Consider the following 25,407-nt stretch of genomic DNA (forward strand, 5'->3'; position numbering starts at 1 on the left):
CAAGAAATTGAAAACTTAATGTGAAATAATAATGAAAGAAAACTTCCCTAATTTGGTGACGGAAATAGACATACAGATCCAGTAAGTAGAGAGAGTTCCAAACAAGTTGGGCCCAAAGAGGACCACACCAAGACATAGCATAATTAAAATGCCAAAGATTAGATAAAGAGAGAATCTTAAAAGCAGCAAGAGAAAAGCAGAGTAACCTACAAAGGAATTCCCAAAAGACTATCAGCTGATTTCTCAAAAGAAATTTTGCAAGCAAGGGACTGGGAAGAAGTATTCAAAGTGATGAAAAGCAAGGACCTACAACCAAGATTACTCTATCCAGCAGAGCTACCATTTAGAATTGAAAGGCAGATAAAGTTCTTCCCAGACAAAGTAAAGCTAAAGAAATTCACCATCACCAAACCATTATTATAAGAAATGTTAAAGGAGCTTACTTAAGAAAAAGAAGATCAAAACTACAAGCATTAAAATGACAACAAACTCACACCTATCAACAACTAAATCTAAAAAACAAACTAAGCAACCAACCATAAGAGGAACAGAATCATAGGTATGGAGATCATTTGGAGGGTTATCAGCTGGGAGAGGGAAGGGGGAGGATGGGGGAAATGGTGCAGGGACTAAGAAGCATAATTGGTAGGTATAAAATAGACAGGAGGAAGTTAAGAATAGTATAGGAAAGGAAAAGTCAAAGAACTTACACACATGACCCATGAACATGAACTAACGGGGTGGGATTGTTGGAAGGAAGGGGAGTACCAGAGGAGGGAAGCAAAGGGGAAAAAACTGGGATAACTGTAACAGTATAACCAATAAAATATATATTTTTAAAAAGAGCACAACAATCTGAAATATCAAAAAAATCAAAACATTATTTTGAAGTTTGATCTGTGGGAACAAAAATAAGTACATAAATAAATAAATTTAAAAAATTTTAAATAAATTACATATGGGAGAAAAAAGGTGAGGTAGAGGAGGAACTAGTGGCAATAGAGAAGAATCAAGGAGTGGTCAGAGGTAGGAAGAAAAGAAGAAAAGATTTGAATCCCAAAATTTAGGAGAAAAGATAATTTTAAGAACATGTGAGCAAGTGGTTCCTGGATTTGTCTTACATATGGATGTGTCTCAGCATTATGTTCTAGATCTTCCTCATTTTGTCCTGTGCATTATCTAGGGTAATCTTATTCATTCATATGACTTCGATCTCCACCTACATGCTGATTTCCAAATCTCTGTCTCCTGCCTAGACTTTTCTCCTTATCTAAACCACGTATGCTCTGTCTACTGGCCAGCTGTCCTTGAATGACCTCCAGGGACCTTAAATTCAACACTTCAAAAAATAAATTCAACCTGGTTAGGGAGGAAAATAATTGAGGGGAGGAGATATTTGTAGATATAATGCTTGTTAAATGCCCAAACTAAAAAAAAAAAGAAAAAGAAAAAGAGAATCTCAGATTGAGTGGGTACATAAAGGGCAAATCAGGATAGACAGAAACATCTAATTCTCGATACATTAGAGTAAAATGAAAGAACATCAAAGAGAAAGAGAAACATCTAAAGAGAAAGAACAGCTCTTCTATGAAGGAACAAGACACAGATTGACCCTAGACCTTTTAAAGAATCCAGAGAAGAGAGTAGTAGGAGAATGGAAGTAGGGGTCAGAAAGGAAGGGGAAAAGAGAATAAAAAATTAATACTGGACCTTGTAGGCGTCCCATAAATTTATCTCTATGGTGGTGCAACAGAAAAACCACTCTATTTTGGGCTAAGTTACCTCAGCTGAAGTCTCAACCCGCACTCTTTGGGAAGACAAAGCTAGGTAAATGGTGGACCCCACAGAAAGTGGGCAGCTGTAATTTTGAGAGTCCAGTTTCTGGGCTTCAGTTGCACACGTGGACCCAGTTTCCCATCTCATAAGCATGTACCATCAGATTCAGGTTCTCTCTCTCCTCCTCAGTGCTAAGTAAATACTAACCAATTCTTACTCATCCCCCCGCCCCATGTTTCATAATCTTATTTTGCATATTTAATTAGATTAATTTTATATTTCAGTCTTGAGATCACAATCAACATCATGATTGGACTTTTAAAAAATATTTACAGAACACCTTTTTTGATGAAGTTAAAATAACCAATTGCTATTTATTATGCGTTAGATATCATGTATACATTATCCCATTTAATTTTCACATAACTTTACCAGGTAGGTACTGTACTATTATTATCCCTATTTTAGAAATTGGGCAACTGGGGTAGAGAGTTGAATAATTTGCTCTATGTCATTCACCTAGGAATCAGGGTCAAAGGAAGCAAGTAAGACCTCAAAACCAACAACCTGCATAACTGCTAGATCTTCCCAACGTCTCAGGTTCACTTTTCTTGTCTGCTCCTATCCCACAGAGTTGTGAGGTTCAAGTGAGATAAGATATGTGACAGCCTTGGTTCTCACGCCATCCCCCCTGCCCCCGCCCGCCTGCAGCTGTCTGAGAGTTTCCCATGACAGTGGGGTACATCAACCCGAGCTCCGAGCTCCGTTTGCCTTGATGAGCCCTAGACTCACAGCTGCGAGATAACGACTGAATTCAGTAATTTTTTCTTCCCCCTATAAAACAGCTCCTCCTTCCCTAGGACTCGGGAGTCGGACAATTCCCTGCACCACCTCCTCCCCGCTTACTAATTCCCTCAAACTTCTTTGCTCTCTGTCTCCTCATGGTTCTCTGAGCGACACCGTTCTTACAATATACACCAGGGTTTCAATTTTATATGAAAAATGGCATATACAATTTACAAATATACAATTAAAATGCAGAAATTTTACAATTTGTAATAATGAATAACAGCATGAATACAGAATGTACAGATTTCAGTCACAAAATTTAGTTACTTGAAAAATTTTCACTGAAAAATAACATGCTGTAAAGTTCACAAAGCTTAGGTGTGCAGCCCAATCTTTCCTCAAGTAAAAACTGCAAAAAACTGCAAAAAAAAAAAAAAAAAAAAAAGGAAAAATAAATAAAAAGTAACCACCATCCAGATCAAATTTAAAATATTACCAGTATCTCAGAAGCCTCCTTCTAGCAAATGGCATATGCTTTTGAGTGAAACCTAGATTCAAAGCTTTCACTTTCTTCTTGTGTTTTTGGCAAGTTACCTAATCTCTTTGTATCTCGGTGGAGCCATCTGTAAATTGAGGATAATAGTACCTCATAAAATTGTAAATGTAAACCGTCTATCACTATGCCTGAAGATAGCAGGTCTGCAATAAAAGGTTAATTATTTTCAGGCAAATTCAATAGGCGCTCACGAACTCCAACTTCCTGCCTTTCAGTTACTTTTGAAAGTTGCTCTTACTCGAATTGCTTTTCTCCTTCTTTCTCGCCCCGCCTACTGCCGTAAATTGCCTTCCAGAGTTGTCGTAAAAGGCTTCTCCCCGCCCTCCATGTGGCGAAAACTCAATCACACTTGACGGCACAAGGTGGCTCAGCCGCAAGATGGCGGCGCTGGCGGAGGAGCAGACGGAGGTGGCGGTCAAGTTAGAGGCTGAAGGACCGCCAACGCTGCTACCTCCACAAGCGGGGGACGGCGCGGGCGAAGGCGGCGGCGGCACTACCAACAACGGCCCCAATGGCGGCGGTGGGAACTCTGCGGCGGCGGCGGCGGCCGGCGGGGATGGTGGGACCCCCAAACCTTCGGTGGCTGTCCCGGCTGTTGCCCCAACGGGGGCGGCCCCGGTGCCCGCCGCTGCTCCGGAGGCCGGCGCTCCCCACGAACGACAGACTCTGCTGGCGGTGCTGCAGTTTCTACGGCAGAGCAACCTCCGTGAGGCTGAAGAGGCACTGCGCCGTGAGGCCCGGCTGCTGGAGGACGCAGCGGCGGGCTCAGGATCCCCGGGAGAGGCGGACGGCGCCGGCGCCGAGGCGGCTAGCGCGCTTCTCAGCCGGGTTACAGTCTCGGCTGCTGGCCCTGCGGTCCCCGACCCTCCGGGCACGGGTACTTCGGGCGCTGCCGGGGTCTCGGGCTCAGCAACAGGTCCCGCGGCTCCGGGAAAAGGTGAGCCTCCTGATTCCGGGGAGGCAGCGCCGGCACCGAGGGAAGCAAGCCGGGAATGCCGGGGCTGGCGGGCCTGCACCTCTGCGGGCTTGTTTTGAATTTCCTGGGCCCGCCTCTAGGGCCACATGCCCGCCCCTTTCTCCAGTGCGCCGGCTGCGCAGTCAAACCCTCCTGGTAGAGCTGTCAGTTCCAGCGAGAAGCCGAGGAGAGCTGTTGAGCACAGGGATGCACCGGGAAGGATGGCTCGGAGAGCCGGGACCTTCAGGGTTTTGGTCTCCTTTCCTCTTACATGGGCTCTTGAGCCTTGGGCAGGTCTGCACGAATACTGACAATATTTGTGTAGTTTTGGACTAGCATACGTTAAGTACCACAGATACTTTAGGTTCTATGTCTTAATTCTCACAGTTCCATGGTAAGGTACACATGACCTCTGTTTTAGAGAGGAGTAAACAAGCTGAAAAAAGCCAAGGGACTTGCTTCGGGACTACACAGCCAGGGAGGGATGGAACACAGTGTAGCCAGTGTTTCTCAAAATAGAGGCTAACTACCTTGAGTGTTAAATCTTTAGGGCAATGCAGATTACTGGGCATCACTACAGACTTAGTGAATCAGACCCTGTAGAAGTGGATCTGGAAATCTGTAATTTTGAATAAATGCGTCCAAGCTATATGGCAAACTTTGAGAACCATTCATTTGGGAATAGGCGTTGGACAGACCTGGGTTCAGATTGTGCCTCTGTTGCTTTACTTGTGCGATGCTGATTAATTTAGTCTTCCTAAGGCTGACTTTATTTCCCTCTATTAAATGGGTTATTGTGAGGCTCAGGTATAATATATGTAAAATGACTAGCATTGAAAGGTTTATGCCTACCCACCCATTTCTGACAATGGAAGGCCCCGTCCTTTTCTCAACAACTGCTGTCACAGAGTCCATGCAGTAAAACTCATACACAATATAAGGTGTCGAAGGTGATCCTGAGCCAATAATAAATGCTTGTTGAATTAAATTATCCGGTGCAGAGCCTCTAGCCAAATTAATCTGTATTTGTGAGACCTGATCTTTGCAGCATTACCAGAAGTGAAGTATGAATACTTGGCATTGTAATCCATAAACAGAAATGTGAGAAATGTGATTGAGAGGAATTTTTTAAATTGATTTTGGAGAGGGAGGGAGAGAGGGAGGTGGAGAAAGAGAGGAAGAGAGAGAGAGAGAGACAGAGAAACATTGATTGATGTTCCACTTATGTATACATTCACTGGTTGATTATTGTTATGTGCCCTGACCTGGGATTGAATCACACTCTTGGGGCATGGGATGATGCTCTAACCAACTGAGCTACCCTGTCAGGGTGAGAAGAATTTTTTCTGAATGCTGAATTTTGTGAATGAAATATAAGACGGATGAATTTTTTTGCTGGCTATTTTGTTATGCTCTCTCATCTCTTTAGAAACTTGACCTATATTTTAGACCATAACTCAAAAACCAGTAAGGAAGAAAAGAAAAGGCCATCAGAGTAACCAAAATAATTTACAGCATTTGTGCAGTAAACGGCGTAACAGTACTATAATTGCAACTTAAAAATTTCCAACAATAAAACAGATTCCATTGACACATGTACCCTTGTTTGGTATTGCTCTGTTACAAATAAATACTTGTGTTGTCTGCCTTGAAATGGTGTTTCTGGAAATTGTTGTAGGCATATCTTTTGGAAATACAAATAAGGCATGTCCTTTCGACCCTTAAAATGTTTACAGAAGTGAGAGATGTACACATATGAAGTTAACACAGGATAGGATGTTACAGGAAAGTTATAAAGTACTTTAGCTTAGAGAACTGGGAATGTTACTGCAGGGCATGGTTTAGTGGTGGTGGGTGCTATTTGCACTGAGCCTTGAGAGAAGATTGATACAGTTGTTTGATTTGCACATACCAAGTTTTATGAAATTTGTCTTTAAGGTAGCTCTAGGAAAAATACTGAATCTTTTGTTATTAATTTGAAAATTTTGTTTTAAGATGGACAAGCTGAAGGAGTTTCGAATGGGTGACTAAACAAAGTAAAAATTCCATTAAAAGATATGTAATGGTGCCCTGGCTGGTGTGGCTAAAAGGACTGAGCGTTAGTCTGCGAACCAAAAGGTTGCTGGTTTAATTCCCAGTCAGGGCACATGCCTGGGTTGCAAGCCAGGTCCCTGGTTGGGGGTGTGTGAGAGGCAACCAATCGATGTATCTCTCGCACATCAATGACGTATCTCTCATACTGATGTTTCTCTCGTTCTCTTTCTCTCTCCTCCTCCCTCTAAAAATAAATAAAATTAAAAAAATAAATGAACTGATGAATGTAAAATAACTGGACAACCGATCCATGTTTCTCTCTAAACTCAATGAAAAAAAGTTTAAAAGATATGTGATTGTGTTGGGGAAGAGAGTTTGAGAGTAGAGAGACAAACATCAGTCACCTCTGGATCTTAGCAAAACAGCCCTAGTTATTTGGTGCATATTAGCTCATTTTCTTGAAAGCTGTTTTTCATTTTTCAAACAGTTGGAAGTGTAGCTGTGGAAGACCAGCCAGATGTCAGTGCTGTGCTGTCAGCTTACAACCAACAAGGAGACCCCACAATGTATGAAGAATACTATAGTGGACTGAAACACTTCATTGAATGTTCCTTGGACTGCCATCGGGCAGAGTTATCCCAACTCTTTTATCCTCTGTTTGTACACATGTACTTGGAACTAGTCTACAATCAACATGAGAATGAAGCAAAATCATTCTTTGAGAAGTATGTGAATTTTTATATATTGTATATATAGCATATGTGTGTATGATGTATATACACATGTGACCACACAAATGTAAGATTGCAACTCAAAAAGTACTTATGAAGGAGAGGTACCTGATGCTATGGGGAACCTAAAATAGGGGAGGTTTGATCTAGTTGGAGAAGTCAGGGAAGGCTCCCAGAGGAAGTAATGCTTGAGTTAAGATCTGAGGATTGGGTGGGAGTTAACCAGATGAAGAGAAGAGGAAGAAGAATGTGTGAAAGCTAAGTTCTGTGGCTATAGGGATCATGGTAGGTACACGGGTAGTATGGCTGGAGTGGAGTATGGGGGTGGGGGATGGTACAACATGAAATAGAACAATTGGTTAGGAGCTGGAATAGGCAGGTTCTTGGGCCACGTTGAAGGTCTTTGTTTATTCTAAGAGTAGTAGGGGGTGTTATTGTATAGGATGAGATTTGACTGAGATTCATTGAAAACTCAAACATAATGGCATAAATAAAATATCCCAGGAGCAACAGGAAGCTGTGTTAGGATTAGCTTAGACTGAGAGTGACTGAAGACCCAAAAAATAGAGGCTTAAATATGGTAAAAATTGTTTTCTTTGTTTCATGAGGTTAAGCAGTCCGAGACTGGCACAGAGCCCTTGATTAGCATGGACCCAGGTGCTCTCCGTCTTCTTGCTCTACCATCGCTGGCATGCAGCTTCCACCTGTGGCACATGGTGGCTCTGAGCAATCACACTTTCTTCTTTTTCATGTCATTAGTCAGTGGTCACACCTATCTACCTGGAGGGTAGGAAGTGTGCTGTTACCTAGATGTCATTGTGCTCAGTCAGCCTGTTCTGTTCAGGTGTTCTGTTGTGGAGGAAGAAAGAAAAAAATGGATATTTGAAGACAGTGAAGTGTCTCTGCTTCAGAAGTCATTGAAGGACCATGTCATTCAATTTGTGTTTTGAAAGGACCTTTATGCAGTGGGGAAAACAGGTGGTGGGGAACAGAGTGACTATGGATTGACCAGTTTTGGAGTTTATTGTAGTGGTTCTCAACCAGGGGTGATATTACTTGACAATGTATGGAGCTGTTTTTAATTGTCATAATGACTAGGGGGAAGAGCAGGTGACTTGGAGATACCAAATGTTTTGCTTTGTGTAGGCAGGCCCAGTTAGCAGAGAATTGTTCTGCCCCAAGTGCCAGTAGCACCCTTATTGAGAAACAAGAGACTAGGGCGAGCGAGGTAGTGTTGGTGAAGGGGAGTGAACATATTAGTGATGGGTGGGATATGGAGGTGAGGGAGATAAAGATATTATTATTATTTTAAACATTTTTTATTGATTGTTTTGAGAGAGAGAGAGAGTCGTTTTGTTGTTTCACTTACTTATGCATTCATTGGTTGATTCTTGTATGTGCCCTGATGACAGATCAAACCTGCAACCTTGGCATATTGGGACAACACTAACCAATTGAGCTACCTGGGCAAGGTATTTTTGATAACCAGTAGGTTTCTGGCTCCCTTAGATGCAAAGGAGTGCCCTTCACTGAGGGAGAAAACCCTAGAAGAGGACCTTGTTTGTCAGGTTGTGGAAAAATCTTGAGTTCAGATTTGAATATGCCTTTGATTTTTTAAGAGATGTCAAGTTGATCGGTGGATGATATGTATAAGGCTCTGGAGCCCAGAGGAGAAGTAGGAACTGGAGCCATAAATTGGAGTTGTGTGTAATATTGATGGATATGAATGAGATTGTCTGGGTATGAGAGGGGTTGGCCTGAGCCTTAAGGATCTCTGACATTTGGAGTAGAAGAAATATAAAAGAAGTAGAAGAGATATAAAAGGAGAGGCCAGAGAAATAGGAAGAAAACCAGGAGAGTTAAGTTATAGAAGCCAAAGGAAAGACATGATTAAGAAGTGAGGCAGTGATCTGAGATTCCTGCAGCCTGACCCATATCTTCTAAAGGTTTTCATCCAGGAAAAAAAATGAAGGCAGTGCCTAAAAGTTTGAAGGAGAGCTCTTTAGTAAAGCGATAGACCTTGATGCCAGGACTTGTCAGATAACACAGGTAGTGATAATAGAGGAATAATAAAACTTGGGACTCCCTGCCTCTATGCCATTGTATGTATTCATTATTCTACAATCCTAATAGAAAGCGTATAGAGCAAATGTTCTATAGTTCAGTGTTTTTGAAAAAAAAAAAAAGTAAGGCTGATGACAGAACTTCTACCCCAAGCTAACTTTTCTTATAGAATTGTCAATAAACCTCTTCTTTTCTCATGGTATAGCCATCTCACATAGGAAGCTGGATTATCATAGGGCACTCCCTGCCTCCTCGTTATGACAGTTCTCAGTCCATGCCTGGACCCAGTGCTCAGATGAGGTTATGGGCCATGACTGATATCAACACTCAGAGGCTGAGATTTCTACTATCATTCAGATCTTAGAAACTCTCAGCTCATGTCTTGACAAGTCATAATAGGGTAACACAGGAAACAGTTTAGGAATCTATTGGCAATGTGTCTATCAGAGCTAGGGCCATAATACGTTTAGTCATTGTTTTCTAAATGTTTTTGCATTGTTTGCTGCTCTTATTGAATGCCAAATAATGTTATTTAATTTTATTTTATTAGGAAAAGTAAGATTTGTATAAACAAAGGTGCACTTAAACTTACTAATTGTTACCACGGCTGAAAGCTTTATTTAATTGCCTTTGGTAATGGTGCGTAAATGGAAGTGCTCGTTCTTTGGGATCAACATTTCTTTGTTCTTTAGTGATATTATTAAAGTACTGATGTTTAACAATATGTATAGTATTAAGAAAATAAGAAATCATTAAAAATGGTGGTTTTATGAAAAATCCATGTATTGATTATTGTTGAGAGGTTGGATGATAGGTACATTGAATTCATTATACTAATTTCTACTTTTGTATATGTTTGAAATTTTCCCATAAAAAGTTTTTAAAAGTGAGTTTTGAGAGAACATAAAATTTGTAAAGCAAAGATTCTAGAATTTTCAAATGTTTACCAGTTGTGGACATCATATCTTTCATTTGCTTGTGATTTATTTCAAATTCTCTTAATGTTTATAGTACATTTCATTAGAGAGTTAAATTGATCATTTTTAGGATGAATTCAGAAACTGAATTGTAATCATTTTGAAATAAGTCACTTCTGATCCTACAGCTTAGTCCAAGATTATTCAGACACGTTGAATATATTCTGGTATGTTTATAAGTATATGGGGGAGAAGCAGATCCCTTAATGATTACATTGAAAAATGACTTTTTAAAATCACTGAAACAGGTTCCATGGAGATCAGGAATGTTATTACCAAGATGACCTACGAGTATTATCTAGTCTTACCAAAAAGGAACACATGAAAGGGAATGAAACCATGTTGGATTTTCGAACAAGTAAATTTGTTCTGCGTATTTCCCGTGACTCGTACCAACTCTTGAAGAGGCATCTTCAGGAGAAACAGAACAATCAGATATGGAACATAGTTCAGGAGCACCTCTACATTGACATCTTTGATGGGATGCCGCGTAGTAAGCAACAGATAGATGCGATGGTGGGAAGTTTGGCAGGAGAGGCTAAACGAGAGGCAAACAAATCAAAGGTATGGGAATAAACCTAAGAACTATATAATGCAGATTATGAAAAACTGTAGCATTTCCATCGACACATTTTTCTTACAGCTAGTTTGGGAATAATTTTACACTGTATCCTAAGCTTCATGTTCTAACGATGGTATAAATATCAGTGAGAGTTGGGGAATGGTTGCATTTAACAGAACCCTGACTACAGTAGCTGAAACAACTAAGGCTTTTCTCTCACATAAAATGAATTACAGGGGAAGGCCCTCCTGGGCTGGCATGAAGGCTCCACAGTGCCATCAAGGACCCTGGCTCCCAGTTTCTGCTCCGTCATCTTTAGAATGTGGCTCTCGTCTTTGTGCTCACATGTGACTCTTGCAGCTCCAGCCTTGCAGCTGCATCCCAGGAAGGCAGAGGGGGAGGACAAAAGGCATATCCCTGCTGAATCTCTCCCTTTTAATTAGGAAAACAGTATTTTTTTCAAAAATCTTACCCTGTATGTTTGTACATCAGTTGGCCAGAATGACATTATATGGCCATTCCTAGCTGCATGGGAGCCCTGGACAGAAATTATTTAATCATATTGCTGCTCCAACAAAATCTGGGTTCTGTTAATGAGGAAGAAAGGGAGATTGGCTAGACAAGTACAGAATCTGCTTCAGGGTATAAATTACTATATTGTAATTGTGATTCATCCTGTCAAGATATGAAAAGGATGTATTAATGAACAAAAAATTAATTAAAAATTAATTTTTAAAATGCTGGCTCTTTTGACTTGTAGGTATTTTTTGGTTTATTAAAAGAGCCAGAAATTGAAGTGCCTTTGGATGATGAGGATGAAGAAGGAGAAAATGAGGAAGGAAAACCTAAAAAGAAGAAGCCTAAAAAAGATAGTATTGGGTCTAAAAGCAAAAAACAAGATCCCAATGCTCCACCTCAAAACAGGTGAGGAAAACACCTCAGGGACGTGTGTGGAGGTATAAGTTATGCTTTACAAGGTCCTGGTTTCTTAATAATTTCCTGTCTGTTTTTCCTTTCACAGAATCCCTCTTCCTGAGTTGAAAGATTCAGATAAATTGGATAAGATAATGAATATGAAAGAAACCACCAAACGAGTGCGCCTTGGGCCAGACTGTTTACCCTCCATTTGTTTTTATACATTCCTCAATGCTTACCAGGTTGGTGATGTAATCAGGCAATTTCTGCCTGGAAAATCGTGTAAAAATGGTGATACACTATTGAAAGAAATGTATTAGTTAAAATGGAGTTTTCTTATTTAAACTCTTGACATAAATATAGCTTAAAGACAGCTGTGGAGAAAGGAGAATTGGGCACTGCTATGAATAGGTAGACGGCTATATTTAAAGGACTTTAGCAACTTGTAGATTTCAGAATTCTGCGTGCATGTGCCCCTGGTTTCACTGATCAGATTCTTCTGCTAGCCTTTGAGGAGGAGGAAACTGTAGTTCATCTCTTTTGAACTTGGTTTAAGTACTTACATAAACTTAGTATTTTTTATTAAGAATTCTATATGTCTTTATAGATTCTTTATAATAGGCTGCTGAGGATATATTTAGTAAAGTGCAAAAATGATTAACATTTGCTTCATGTTATGCACTCCAAATTTGGAGGGCTTAAAAAAGGGATAAATGATGACATGTTCTCAGAGTGAGTGTTTTTACATAGTTTCATAGAAGAATGAAATTTCAACTGATCTTTTATATTAGAAAAATAGCTGTCATTCTCTAAGATGTTATTGTAATTTTCTCTGCTAAAACACTATTGTTTAGTATAAAGCTTCTTCTTCTTTTTTTTTTTTTTGGCAGGGCCTTACTGCAGTGGATGTCACTGATGATTCTAGTTTGATTGCTGGAGGTTTTGCAGATTCAACTGTCAGAGTGTGGTCTGTGACTCCCAAAAAGCTTCGTAGTGTCAAACAAGCAGCAGGTGATTGAGATGACCTGTCAGGATGTCAACTCTTAGTTTACACTAATCTTGGTTCCCATGGAGTGTATACAAGAGATTGTGATCTTAGCTGACTCTCACTTGTTTTTACTTTAACTCAAAATGCTAACATTCCCAATAGCAAAAAGTACTTGCAATGGCAATCAGGGGATTGGGGTGCTAGATGGGTTTAATTTCTCTGGGCCTCAGTTTTCTCTGTAGAATGAGTGGATTAGGCTAAAAAATTCCTTAGGGTTAAAAATCTAACATTTTATGACTGATTGCTTGTGAATTTTAAAAACCTTTGAGGTAGCCTTGACCAGTGTGGCTCAGTTGTTGGCTGGGGATCATTCCATAAGGCAGAGGATCGATGGCTCGATTCCCAGTCAGGGCACATGCCTGGGTTGTGAGTTTGGTCCCTTGGGGATGTGTGAGAGGCGACCGATTGATGTTTCTTTCTCACATCAATTTTTTGCCTCCTCTTTCTACCTTCCTTCCCGTTTCTAAAAATAAATAAAATGAATTTAAAAAAGAGAAAAAAACCTTTGAGGTAAATAGTGGGAAACTACTGTTTTAGCCATAAAAAATGGCTAAAGAAGAGTAAGATCAGGATTTCATTTTAAAGAAAGTATTTTTAAACGAGATAGTATTTTCAATCGTTTAGTACTGCCATACTTTTATTTTTGTGAAATATGGTGATATAGTGGATATCCTGACTTTTAGTCTTAGTTCCAACACTGAACAGCTGTCTACACTCTGGCAGATTATTAACTGTTCTGAACCTTAGTTTCCTTTACTGTACATTGGGGTAGTATCACCTAATTTAGAGGCATTAGCACAGTGGGTGACATGTAGGAGGGACTGTTCCAATGTTAGTTCTTCTTCTGAACTGCGATGTGATTACCTTAAAATGTTTTAATGAATGTACTTAAAAAAAATTATTTATTTTTAGAGAGAGAAGGGAGAAAGGGAGGGAGAGAAACATTAATTGGTTGCCTCTTACACGCCGCCAACTGGGGACCAGGCCCGCAATCCAGGCATGTGCCCTGACTGGGAATTGAACCGGTGACCTTTTAGCTTGCAGCCCGGTGTTCAAACCACTGAGCCACACCAGCCAGGGCTTAATGAATGTACTTCTAAAAATTAATATTTCTGGACCATTTTAGATCTTAGCCTCATAGACAAAGAATCAGATGATGTCTTGGAAAGAATCATGGATGAGAAAACAGCAAGTGAGTTGAAGATTTTGTATGGTCACAGCGGACCTGTCTATGGAGCCAGCTTCAGTCCAGATAGGTAAAGTACAAGCAATAAAAATTGAGTACTGCTGTATTATATTGAACTTATATAAAAGTTAACTACTGGAAATATTATGCAAATGTTAGAAAAATTTGTTAGAAAAATATAATGGTTGCTTGTCAATCATTGTCTTCAGAATCTTCCTATTTGCTAATTCATCTTGGGTGTATAGGATAGCAACTTAATGTATACCCAAATTTACAGACTCAAGATGCACAGCTTCAGGGTTTGCTGGTTTTAAAAATTAGTTTTGGTTTTGTATAACCCTTGATTTGAATTGCTTCTTTGGGTTCCCATTTTGGTTTTGTGGCTACCGCTATCTTCCATCATCTCCAAATTTATAACAGATTCCTGACATTAAAGGCTTCTTAGCTATTGAAGGTTTATCTTTGCATAATCTAAAGAAATAAAGAAGATACTGAAAAGGGAATTTGAAATTCATAAATAGGTATTTGCCTGTTTTTCATGATCTCTTTAACATTCTGTAGAAACAGGGGAAGGGTGTTTTGTATTCATCATACCATTTGTATCTTACTTGGATAGATATTAGCTTCTAAACCCATCATGATTTTCATCATTATGAGCCTTTGAGAATGAGGTTTTTGTTATTTGATAGGGTTTAGCCAGATTATACATTTTTACTTGAGGGAAACTTGATTTCAGTGGAAACCATAATAGTTTGAATAGTTTAGCTTTTGTATTTATCCCTGAAAAAGGCAGAATATTACTCATGTGTCTATAGTATTGTTTCTGCTTTTGTGTAAAAGATATTTCCTTTTAAATTCTTATACAACTCATACAGGACAGGAAAATAGCTTCATTTTAAAATCAGAGATTGAGTTTTAAGTGACATTGACCTTATTTGACTGTAGTTTTTTGTCATTATTCCTTGATATTACTGTTTAAAAAGAATTGTAATTTTCCCAAGAGATTCTTAAAAAAATTAAACCTCATGCTGTAGGTGCTCAGTAGACATAGAATGTCACAGCTAACATTAGTCTGGTTAGTGTTTTCCACTCAATTACTGTGAATTCATGTATAAATTAAAAGTGAGATGTAGCATGTCAGCTATATTTAATGTACAGAAACTGGACAGGTAACTACAAGTTATTCTGGGAATCAATTATTTTCTCTTCTCTCAGGAACTACCTACTTTCCTCTTCAGAGGATGGAACTGTTAGATTGTGGAGTCTTCAAACATTCACTTGCTTGGTAGGATATAAAGGACACAACTATCCAGTCTGGGACACACAGTTTTCTCCATATGGATATTATTTTGTGTCAGGGGGCCACGACCGAGTAGCTCGGTAGGTACATTGTGACCTTACAGCTGAGTCCATTCAAGGAACAGAATGGTTTCTTGTTGGGAATTACAAACTCCAGCTAAACTCATTTTCACTTCTATTATTCAGGATCAACTTTTTGAGATCGTCAGCATTTACAGGTCCTTATTTGAAAATGAATTTAGGAAAAAAGTATTACAGTACTGTCTATAATTATGTCTATATCAAGAGTCTTGAGTTGTTTTTCTCAAGTTAGCTAATTGACATACCTTCCCCTGCCTCCCATTAGCTGTTTAACCTTTATTATGTTTTATAGATACATATATGTATTTTTTTCCAATTCTATCAGCTGTTTAACCTTGCCTTTCACTACTACTATAGTACCTCTGGTTCTCTGTCATCTCTTTAAAAGTTCAGGATGAGGTGGTTCAGGTTAGAAACTATGCGGTGGCCAAAACTTCTATGGGTTAGACTAGGATTTGGGTGGGATAGGAGAGGAGTCAAGTTATAGAATTAAAAAATGTTTGTACCAGATCAACTTTATTTTCTTAAGAATGTTAGTCTCAATCATTCCTTCTTTCCCTTAGGTCTAACTAGTGAGGGGGACCCATTTGGAATTAACATTTCACATGGATATTTATTTTGGATAAAATTCGGTCATTTCATAGTCAACTAATCGTTATCTTTTACTCTTACTAAAAATTTTAAAAGGCTCTGGGCTACAGACCACTATCAGCCTTTAAGGATATTTGCTGGCCATCTAGCAGATGTGAACTGTACCCGATTCCATCCAAATTCTAATTATGTTGCTACGGGCTCTGCAGACAGAACCGTGCGGCTCTGGGATGTTCTGAATGGAAACTGTGTAAGGATCTTCACTGGACACAAGGTATTTTTACACCTTCATTATTCCAACATTATCTCAAAAGGTTGCTTTTGAGATAAAAATATTTAAAAATTGAACCACTGACACATACATTCTCGATACCATTCATACCACTACACTAAAAATTCTTATTTTCTTAGGTATTTTTAGTCCTACTATTGATTCTTTCCATGGACTTCTTTTCTAGGGACCAATTCATTCCTTGACATTTTCTCCCAATGGGAGATTCCTGGCTACAGGAGCAACAGATGGCAGAGTACTCCTTTGGGATATTGGACATGGTTTGATGGTTGGAGAATTAAAAGGACACACCGATACAGTCTGTTCACTTAGGTTTAGTAGAGATGGTGAAATTTTGGCATCAGGTAAATGGCTAGAAATGGCTTTGTGGGAAAGGGTAATAGTATGTTAAAAGGAAACAATGAGTGTTGTTAACTGCAAAATTAAGTCCTGCTGTTTTAGGCTTTGCTTGTCCTTAGCTATGATTCCAGGCTATTACCGTACATGTATATTGACCTCTCAAGTTATGGTCAATTACTGCTTGAAATGCTCCTTTATCAGGAACAGAGTTGTTAATCAGGTTTAGATTTCTCACCAGAAATATACAGTAAATACTTAAAAATGTACTTGGCAAAATGTCAGAAGCTAAATAGTAGATGCTACTAAATTGTTTCCTTTGACTTACCCTTAGGTTCAATGGATAATACAGTCCGACTATGGGATGCTGTCAAAGCATTTGAAGATTTAGAGACTGATGACTTTACTACAGCCACTGGGCATATAAATTTACCTGAGAATTCACAGGAATTATTATTGGGAACATATATGACCAAATCAACACCAGTTGTACATCTCCATTTTACACGAAGAAACTTGGTTCTAGCTGCAGGAGCCTATAGTCCGCAATAAACCATCGGTATTAAAGACCTTTGGAAGCTACTGTTTGGAAAAGGGAGACTAAAAGCAAATACCTCAGTGATTAATATTTAAGCTACAAAGAATGTTTTGTCTATATGGATCTGGAAGTATGCTGCTGGGAAAATCTGAACAGGACAGTTCCACGTTTCTATAGCAACCACATTTAACTAATTTCATTAGTTGAATAAGAGGTATTATGCTCGTGGAGAGGACATTTTTGGTGCTTTGGAATGTGTGGAAACTATGCATTTTCTGTTCAAATGCTGTTTTAATTTATTATGTTTAGAGAAAAATTGATTTCAATAACTCATCCTGCTTCAAGATTCAAATTGAGTAATATAATACCATCTTGAATTTCAGCTGAAGAATTCTATGAGCATATTATGTTCCTGCTGTAAAAAATGTAGTTAACATATGGCACTCAAGTACTATGTTAAATGATCCACTATCATTTTTGCTTGGCCCATGACTAGTGGAATGTATGTAACTGAGTAAGATTTAGATGAAGTACAACCATCTACTGAATCTGAATTTACACTTGTCAGATTTTGAGTGCACCCAAACACTATAAATTGGGTGAAGAAACTTAGGTTCCATGTTCTACTTCAGCTAAAATGGCTATACACAACCTTGTACACTTGAAGTTAGACAGACATTTCAGTTGCTTACCTCCAGTACTGAGCCTTGCTTTGGGAAACTAAAATTCAGACCAAGTCACTGCCAGTTTTTTTGCCTTTGTTGCATTTTGTACAGTTTTTATATTTTTGATATCTTGTAAATAAAGACAACCAGCTTTTCCAGGTTCATAATTTATTGTACAAATTGAGTATCACATGATGAGTTGACTTTAGCTTCTCCAGGCATGGGAAATTAACAGATGAGGTACAGTTTAGAATCCTATAAAGAAAGCAAAAATAATTCAAGCACAAACGTGTTCAACTCTACTTTCAAGACACTTAGTAAATTACCAGTATAGGACTATCCACGAACTCCCTGAAATTGAAGGCAAATTCATCAAATTCTCAAAGGAGTCAGTAGACTCCCCACAAATTAAGGTATATCTCAGCTTTATACAATTTAACCTAATACTCCACCTTTAACAAAAGATCTGCCAACAATTCAGTATGATCCTAAATATATGCTACTGGAAAAGTCAAGTATATAAAGTAACATTTTAAACAGAAAACAGGTTAGTTATCTAGTATGTAACTATTATTTAATATCTGGGAAAGATTTTTTCATTTGTATACAGGGGCTACAGAGTTAGGAGGTACCTAATAGGGGATATTGAGCAAAATATATTTGTCAGGAATAAGTCATGGACCACTACATTCTGGGATTATGCAGTCCCTTAAGGATTGGAAAAACTTTTAAAAAATTATTTTTTTAATTTAGTTTTTTTCTATTACAGTTGTCCCACTTTTCCCCCCATTGCTGCCCCCCCCCCCCCAACCCAGCCCACCCCTTCGTCCACAGTCCAGATTGGAAAAACTTTAAGAGCAGAGGGAAAATTTTCGGTTTGTGGAGAGCTCCATTAGACCTGGATTTGGGGTTTTCTGCACATCATCTACAGCCAAACACAAATACTCAAGCGTAGGGAAATGGGGTTGGGGCCACTACAAGAAGAAAAGGACAGAACTGCTATATAAAAACTTACAACTCAACTACAAAACAACCTGAAACTTAGCTGAATGGAAGTCCTACAACTAGGAAATTAAGCAGTTCCTCTTGAAGGGTGCCATTGCACTTAACTCTGACTCACTCCCTCTGAGCTCCAGCGCTGGGACAACAGCTGGAAAGGGCACCAGGGGCATTCAATAAGGAACTGAATTGTCTGGCATCAGGGAGTGAGCTGGGGCAGGGGGGCAGCTTTCTGCCAGACAAAAGTGCTGGCAGAGGACTTTGTTCCTCCCCCCACCCTTGCCAAAAGCTGGCAGTTGGGTGCCCTGAGTCTCCATTAACCTGGCTCACTCACAGTTCACCCTGCCCTGGTGAATCCCTGAGATCCTGCCACATAGAATTTTTGGGCCCACCCAAGTCATCTAGTGGTTTTTCCATATGACTGGCCTGCCTTGGCTAATGCTTCCGATTCTCCTAAAATTTCTCAAACTGGCCTCAGTGTGCCCCATACTTCTTGCTAAGTGGCCTCAGGTCTGGCCTTAGCAGCAGCCATCTGCAGATTGCTTTGTAACTCATACTGGGTGCCCAGGGCAAAACACGGGACAGCTTCAGACCATGTTGAAGCATCACTAAACCACTTTCACAAGCAACACACTCAAGGGGCAGATTTGGCAGACACTAGAACTCTGCTGTAGTTGTGCTCTGTGGGGTGGGGGTCCCTGCACAGCTGATTCCCGAAGGAGGTTGGAGGTCCGTGATTGAAGTCAGTCCTTGCAGCTGAGTGGCCTGGGAATAAATCCCTGCCATCAATGTGCCAGTAACAAGGCTCAACTACAAGAGGAGGGTGTACACAGCATACACAAAGGGAACACCTTGAGTGCCAAGCTTGGGTGATCAGGGAAGCTGTGCCACTGGACCTTATAGAACACCTATTACATAAGGCCTCTCTACCAAGCCTGGGAGATGTAGCAGCTCAACCTAATACATAGAGACAAATACAAGGAGGCTGCAAAAGTAGGAGACAGACATGTTCCAAATGAAAGAAGAGAATAAAACTCTAGAAAAATAAAATGGAGATAAGCAATCTACTAGATGCAGAGTTCAAAACACTGGTTATAAGAATGCTCAATGAATTAGAACTTCAACATCATAAAAAAATGACATAAAAACCATTAAAAAATGAAGGATACACTAACTGAAATGTGTAGTTTACAGGGAAATCAATGGTAGAGTAAATGAAGCAGAGAATAAAATCATTGATTTGGAATATAAGGAAGTAAAAAATCCAATCAGAGTAGCAAAAAAAATAAAAAAAGAATAAAATAAAATGAAGATAGTATAAGGAGCCTCTGGGACAACTTCAAGCCTACCAACATTTGCACCATGGGAATGCTGGAAGAAGAGACAGCAAGAAATTGAAAACATATTTGAAAAATGACAGCAAACTTTCCTAAGCTGGTTAAAGACCTAGACATACAAGTCCAGGAAGAGCAAGCAAGATGCAAACAAGTCCCAAATAAGATGAACCCAGAGTCCCACATCCAGACACATCATAATTAAAATTCAAAAGGTTAAAAACAAAGAGAGAACCTTAAAAGCAGAGAGAAGTAGTTACCTACAAGACAGCTCCCATAAGCCTATCAGCTGATTTCTCAACAGAAATTTTGTAGGCCAGAAGGGACTGGCAAGTAGTATTCAAAGCGATGAAAAGCAAGGACCTACAACCAAGATTATCCAGCAAAGCTGTCATTTAGAATCGAGGGACATATAAAGAGCTTTCCAGACAAGGTAAAGCTAAAGGAGTTCATTACCACCAAACCAGTATTACATGAGATGTTACAAGGTCTAAGAAGAAGCAGCAGAAGGAGGGGGAGGAGGGGCAGGAAGGGGAGGAGAAGGAGGAATAATAAAAAGAAACAAAAGTTAAAAAAAAAAGGGCAATAAATATGTATGTATAACTATTGAATCTAAAAAACAAAATAAACGAACAAGCAGAACAGAAACAGACTCATAGATACAGAGAACATTTTGATGGTTGCCAGATGGGAGGGGGGTGAAAAAGGTGAAGGGACTAAGAAGTACTAATTGGTTATTACAGACTAGTCATGAGTATGTAAAATACGCATAGGGAATGTAGTCCATAACATTCTACTATGTATGGTGTCAGATGGTACGAGATTTATCAGGATGATCACTTAATAAGTTATATAATGTCTAATCACTGGGGTGTACACCTGAAATGAATATGTCCACTGCAATTGAAAAATAAAAAATGATTAAAAGAAACCTTGAAACTAGCACACTAGGAAAGAAATGATATATATTTGCAACTGATTTTAAAAGTTAGTTAATAATTATTACATAAAAGCTTATACAAGAGAAATAAGGTCTTCACAAAGACAAAAGTCCCAATTGTTAAATGGAAAAAAGCACATTAAAAAATGTTAAAATACAAATGCAAGAAAAATGTACTTCATCAAAAAGATTATTTTTACTCATCAAATTAGCAAAAACCAAAAACTGATGTTCATCAACATTGGCTGGGACAAGAGAGACAATCTCTTATAAAGCTGGGTGCCTCACAACCCTTTGGGAAAGAACTTCAGCCTAAGAAACAATCATAGATACAGACTTCACCTCATGCTCAAAAGTGTTCATTGTAATGTTATTTATATTAAAACAATCTGATAAGTGACAGATTTCCTCTGTAAAATAAACCATATATCCACAAGCACTCATGCATTCAAATTATAGAGAACATATCCGAAATAAGACAAAACAGTCATTAATCATGGCCAATGGAAACCAAATAAAATACACAAGAAAGAGCTAAACCAAAATGGTAATTAAAATTGTCAGGGTACTGGGACAGGGGTAATATTTTTCTTTTTTTTCTTGTATGTAATAAATTTTGCATAATGACAACGATTTACAGACAGGAAAAAACTGTTAACATCAAAATGGCTAAGTTCCATACAAACTTTTAAATGTCAACTTTTTACCTTTTATGTTGCTTTCACAGCTGGATTTTTTTTGGGCTTTAACTTGAAGTATAAAACTAGCAAAGCAATGCCTCCATATGTGGCCAGTACACACTGAAAACAGAAAGGAAAAAGTAAAGAGGTGTTGCTGTCACACTTATTCTAAACTATAACTGCTTAAAGGTATCATTAGTACTTACATTCATTCTACCTGTGAGAGTGTAAGAGTTGAAATATTTTTTGATACCAGTGAACTGGAACTGAGCATCAGCTTCTGGACCTGCCATGATTTCAAGCTTTTAAAAAAAAGAATGCAACAATTAATTGGTTTGGATGCAATTTTAAAGACATTTTTTTTAAGTTTAAAAATGTAAAAAGTTGCTGCATATAAATATTGTAAATTCTTATGTATGTCTTGCCCAATACAGCAGTAACATATAGTGGAAAAAGCCTTGCTGATGAGAAACTTTTGGAAGGAGGACTTTACCCTGGTTACTTTTACAAAACACTCCAGGATGTACATCAAATCACTTGGCATAGGAAGAGAACACAGTGGTCTGTAAGTCCATCCTCTAACCTAATATTGCTTTTGATGTTTTCATTCCTGGCTCTATCTATACCATGGTACAATGTAAATGGAATTAATCAGTTTTAAGACTAGTTCAAAGTTACATCTCGTGAAACTACAAAGTTTCACAGAGGAATAACCGCTAACTAAACAGCTCAACTTACAACCCTTCTTTTTACAATTTTTCTTATAAATAATTTAATACCTCCATGGGAAGGCAGAGAAGGCCTCCTTTACTAAATGGAGTTGATAGATAGTAGCTGGTGGTGTGGGGAAGCTGGAATCCTTATTCCTTATATCAAAAATAGGTAAGATTTAAATGTAAATATCAACAGTAAAATTTTTAAAATTCTGTTAGAAAATGTGGGCAAACATTTTAATCACCTTAAAAGAAAATAAAAAGGCAAAAAATAAAAAATAACCTCATGACCAAGAAATGTAAAGTGACACCAACATTTAACAGACTGGCAAAGATAAAATTATGATAAGCAGTAGCAGAAAGATAGTAGAAAATAAGCACTTCCTCTGTTGCCTAGAGTGTAAACTGGTACAACTTCCTAAACTGCAATTTTGCAGTATCTATCAAATTATGAAATTAGCATAACCTTTTATCTAGCTGGTTCATTTGCTCTGGAGGTATTTACCCTTAGAACTATTACAAAGTGGAAACATGTTACATGGTTGAACAATGGTGACTGAAATCCTGTTTACAAAAGTAAATTGGAGCCCTAACCAATATGGCTCAGTTGGTTGGGCATCGTCCTGTAAAGAGAAGGGTCACCAGTTCGATTCCAGTTCAAGGCACATGCCTGGGTTGTGGGTATGGTCCCCAGTCGGTTTGGGAGGCAACTGATCCATGTTTCTCTCTCACATGTATGTTTCTTTCCCTCTTTCTCCCTCCTTTTCCCCTTTCTCTCTCTCAAAAAAAAAAAAAAAAAAAGAAAAAGAAAAAAGTAAACTGGAAAAACTAAAAGTCCACCCACAGGAGACTGATAAATGATGGTTTCTACTGGAGGAAATAAAATGTGTGTAGGTCTTTATTTATGTATTGACATGGAAAGATGTCCCCATGTAATGTAAAATTTAAAAAAAAATCCTATTTCTGGATATTGTATTATAGAGCACATTAATGGTTCTCAAAGTCTGGTCCTTAGGCCAGCAGCGCTGGAAACTTGTTAGAAATGCAAATTGTCAGGCCCTATACCTCAAGCCTACAGAATCAGAAACTCTGGGGCCTAGCAATCCATTTCAATAAGCGCTCTTAGGTGTTTCTGATGCATGATAAAGTTTGAAAAACACTGTAGTAGCAGAAAACAATGGAAGAATATAGAGCAAACTTTTCAGAGGAGTTCCATCTATAGTACCGATGTATTTTACAGAGATATATATTTCTCTTCTGATAAAAAAAGCAAAGGCACATTCAAAGATTATCAGAACAATGCTTGAAAATTCGTATGCATGACCACCTATCTACCACGACCGACGCCACGCCGAGTCGATTGGCAACACAGACGAGCCGGTCGAGGTCCGGTCGAGATTGGTAGGCAGTGGCAGGGATACAGCTGGCTCTTGATGAAATGGAACAGGGACAGATCTGTGAGGAACTCGTTGCTATGGAAACTGGCACTCTCCTGTTTACCATTCAAAGGCCTTCAGAGGCATTCACGTGCACAGACTTGGCAATGAAATTTCTGAACAAGTGACCTTAATTTTGAACTGTTTCAAGAACGTTCTTTGAGCAATGAAGGAAATGCAAACGTTCTTGGGCCCCCTCAGTGGCCTTTGCCTGCCCATCACAAGCAGGAACATCTCTATTAAAAGAAACCTTTATGATACACCTTTATATGAACTGTTTCATTTTACTAACCTTATTAAAGGCACCCCCCCACCCCCGTTCACCTTAATTTTTGATTCTAATAGTATTAGGCAGGTTTCCAGGAGAAACCCTACAGAAAATAAGGATTTAACTTTGTCAGATTATTAACTGATAACCCCCACTACCTGTACCTAACAAAAAATGTGTGGAGGATGTGGTGTGCAACTGAAACAATTTAAGGTGCTTTAAAACTCCCTCTACACAAAACGGGATGAAGTCTGATGCTTGTGATAGCCCACAGAGGACTAATTCTGACTGAAGAACCTGGCATAGGAAATGCAATATCGTCTGGGTCCTAAAGGAAGACTCTTGGGAGGCTGAAATGGAGCAGGGAGTGGAAAGCATGGTGTCGCTGGTGAGATAAACAATGGCAGCAAAGCCTGGAAACACTTGGGTCTGCACCTTTCAGCAAACTGCCGGTTACTTTTTGGCAAAGATCCGAAACCTTTGTGATAGAGTGCCCTTTATGGAATAACTGAACTGAAACTGGCTTAATGAAGGAGAAAATTACCTCAGAATAATGGTACTACTTGTTCAATGGCAGCCTGTGGGAAAGTCTAAGCGTTAGAGTCTCCGCTTTTGTTTGTCGTTAACTAGCGACAGCTATCAAACAGAATTACTCCTTCCATGCTTTTCTTCATCTGTAAAAGGGGTTTTTCAGCAAAGGCCCAAAGTGATTGATTGCCCTAGCTACTGTCTGTTTCTCTGTCTGACCGGACACCTACCTGGAATCGCGAGATCACGAAGTAAAGGAGGCAAAGGTGAGCGAGAGGCGCTCAGGTACCAGAACCAGCCTCCTGCACGTCAAGGAGTTTACACTTCTCTATCCTGGACTGCCTCCTAGGAAAGGCCTTCTCGTTGATCGAGTACGTTGGAATCTAAATCGAACCCGCTTCCCGCGGGCCTGGAGAACAGCAAGGGCCCAGCCACACTCACCCTCGTTCTGACAAAGGCCGCAACACAGCTAAGGAGGTCTGGCTGGCGAGCTTCCCTAGCACAGCGCAGTGAAAACAAGCTGCTATGGGTATACAGAGGAAGCCTAATTCAGCCAGAGGTAGGGTCCGAAGCTCAAGTTCTCATCCAATATCACGTCACCAGGTGACCTTGGAAGACACCCTTCGCTGCGGGCCTCATTTTTCTCCACTGACAAATGCAACCTCAGGGCCTTCGGGAGCCATGGGAGCCTTTGGGAGTACCTATTAGCCTCTCCCCAAGACCGCCCAGCCCCTCTCCGAACTCCTCGCATCTCCGGCCTTGTGATCTCAAATTCCTTTTCCATTCCCACCACCCTCGCCCCCCAAAGGGATGACCTCGCGGCGTTCCCAGACTAGTAATGGTCGGATCTTGGTTGGCACCGCGAAGCTGTGGCGCGAAGTCTGAGACCGGGCTCCTCTCCACACCCACCTTCCAAAAATCACAAATTCCGCAGGCTGTGTCCTTCAACGTACGAAGCTATACCTCGGCCCGCCGGAAGGAGCCTCCTCCCCCGCACGCGTTCAACCGGCCTCAGCGGTTCAGCCTTCGGCGCCGATTGGCTACGGCTCGAAGTCCCGCACTTCCGCTTCCTGTCTCAAAACCTCCTGCCCCAGGACCCGGCATAGTAACGGAA

At 39.6% G+C, this 25,407-nt stretch overlaps 2 protein-coding genes across 3 annotated transcripts; one reads left to right on the plus strand and one right to left on the minus strand.

Annotated features, from left to right (window-relative positions):
* The first annotated feature begins 3,493 nt into the window (after positions 1-3,493).
* TAF5 (TATA-box binding protein associated factor 5) lies at positions 3,494-17,562 on the plus strand. Its single transcript, XM_090278538.1, has 11 exons — positions 3,494-4,058; positions 6,598-6,835; positions 10,131-10,446; positions 11,205-11,368; positions 11,466-11,601; positions 12,250-12,370; positions 13,534-13,663; positions 14,809-14,973; positions 15,661-15,838; positions 16,023-16,200; positions 16,527-17,562. Exons 1-11 carry the CDS (start codon positions 3,500-3,502, stop codon positions 16,742-16,744), a joined length of 2,403 nt encoding a protein of 800 aa, XP_090134664.1. The 5' UTR covers positions 3,494-3,499; the 3' UTR covers positions 16,745-17,562.
* On the minus strand, positions 17,547-25,329 carry ATP5MK (ATP synthase membrane subunit k). Of its 2 annotated transcripts, none has more exons than XM_090278539.1 (4): positions 25,203-25,329; positions 21,555-21,650; positions 21,376-21,468; positions 17,547-17,650 (listed from the first exon to the last, which is right to left on the minus strand). In XM_090278539.1, the coding sequence occupies exons 2-3, from the start codon at positions 21,639-21,641 to the stop codon at positions 21,379-21,381; spliced, it is 177 nt and encodes a 58-aa protein (XP_090134665.1). In that variant the 5' UTR covers positions 21,642-21,650; positions 25,203-25,329; the 3' UTR covers positions 17,547-17,650; positions 21,376-21,378. The 2 variants fall into 2 exon arrangements, with proteins under 2 accessions (XP_090134665.1, XP_090134667.1); XM_090278541.1 differs by lacking the exon at positions 25,203-25,329 and adding an exon at positions 24,524-24,811.
* Between the last annotated feature and the right edge of the window lie 78 nt (positions 25,330-25,407).

The sequence above is a fragment of the Furipterus horrens genome, unplaced genomic scaffold (assembly GCF_987537825.1).
Source record: "Furipterus horrens unplaced genomic scaffold, mFurHor1.1.pri manual_scaffold_5, whole genome shotgun sequence".
NCBI lineage: Eukaryota > Metazoa > Chordata > Mammalia > Chiroptera > Furipteridae > Furipterus > Furipterus horrens.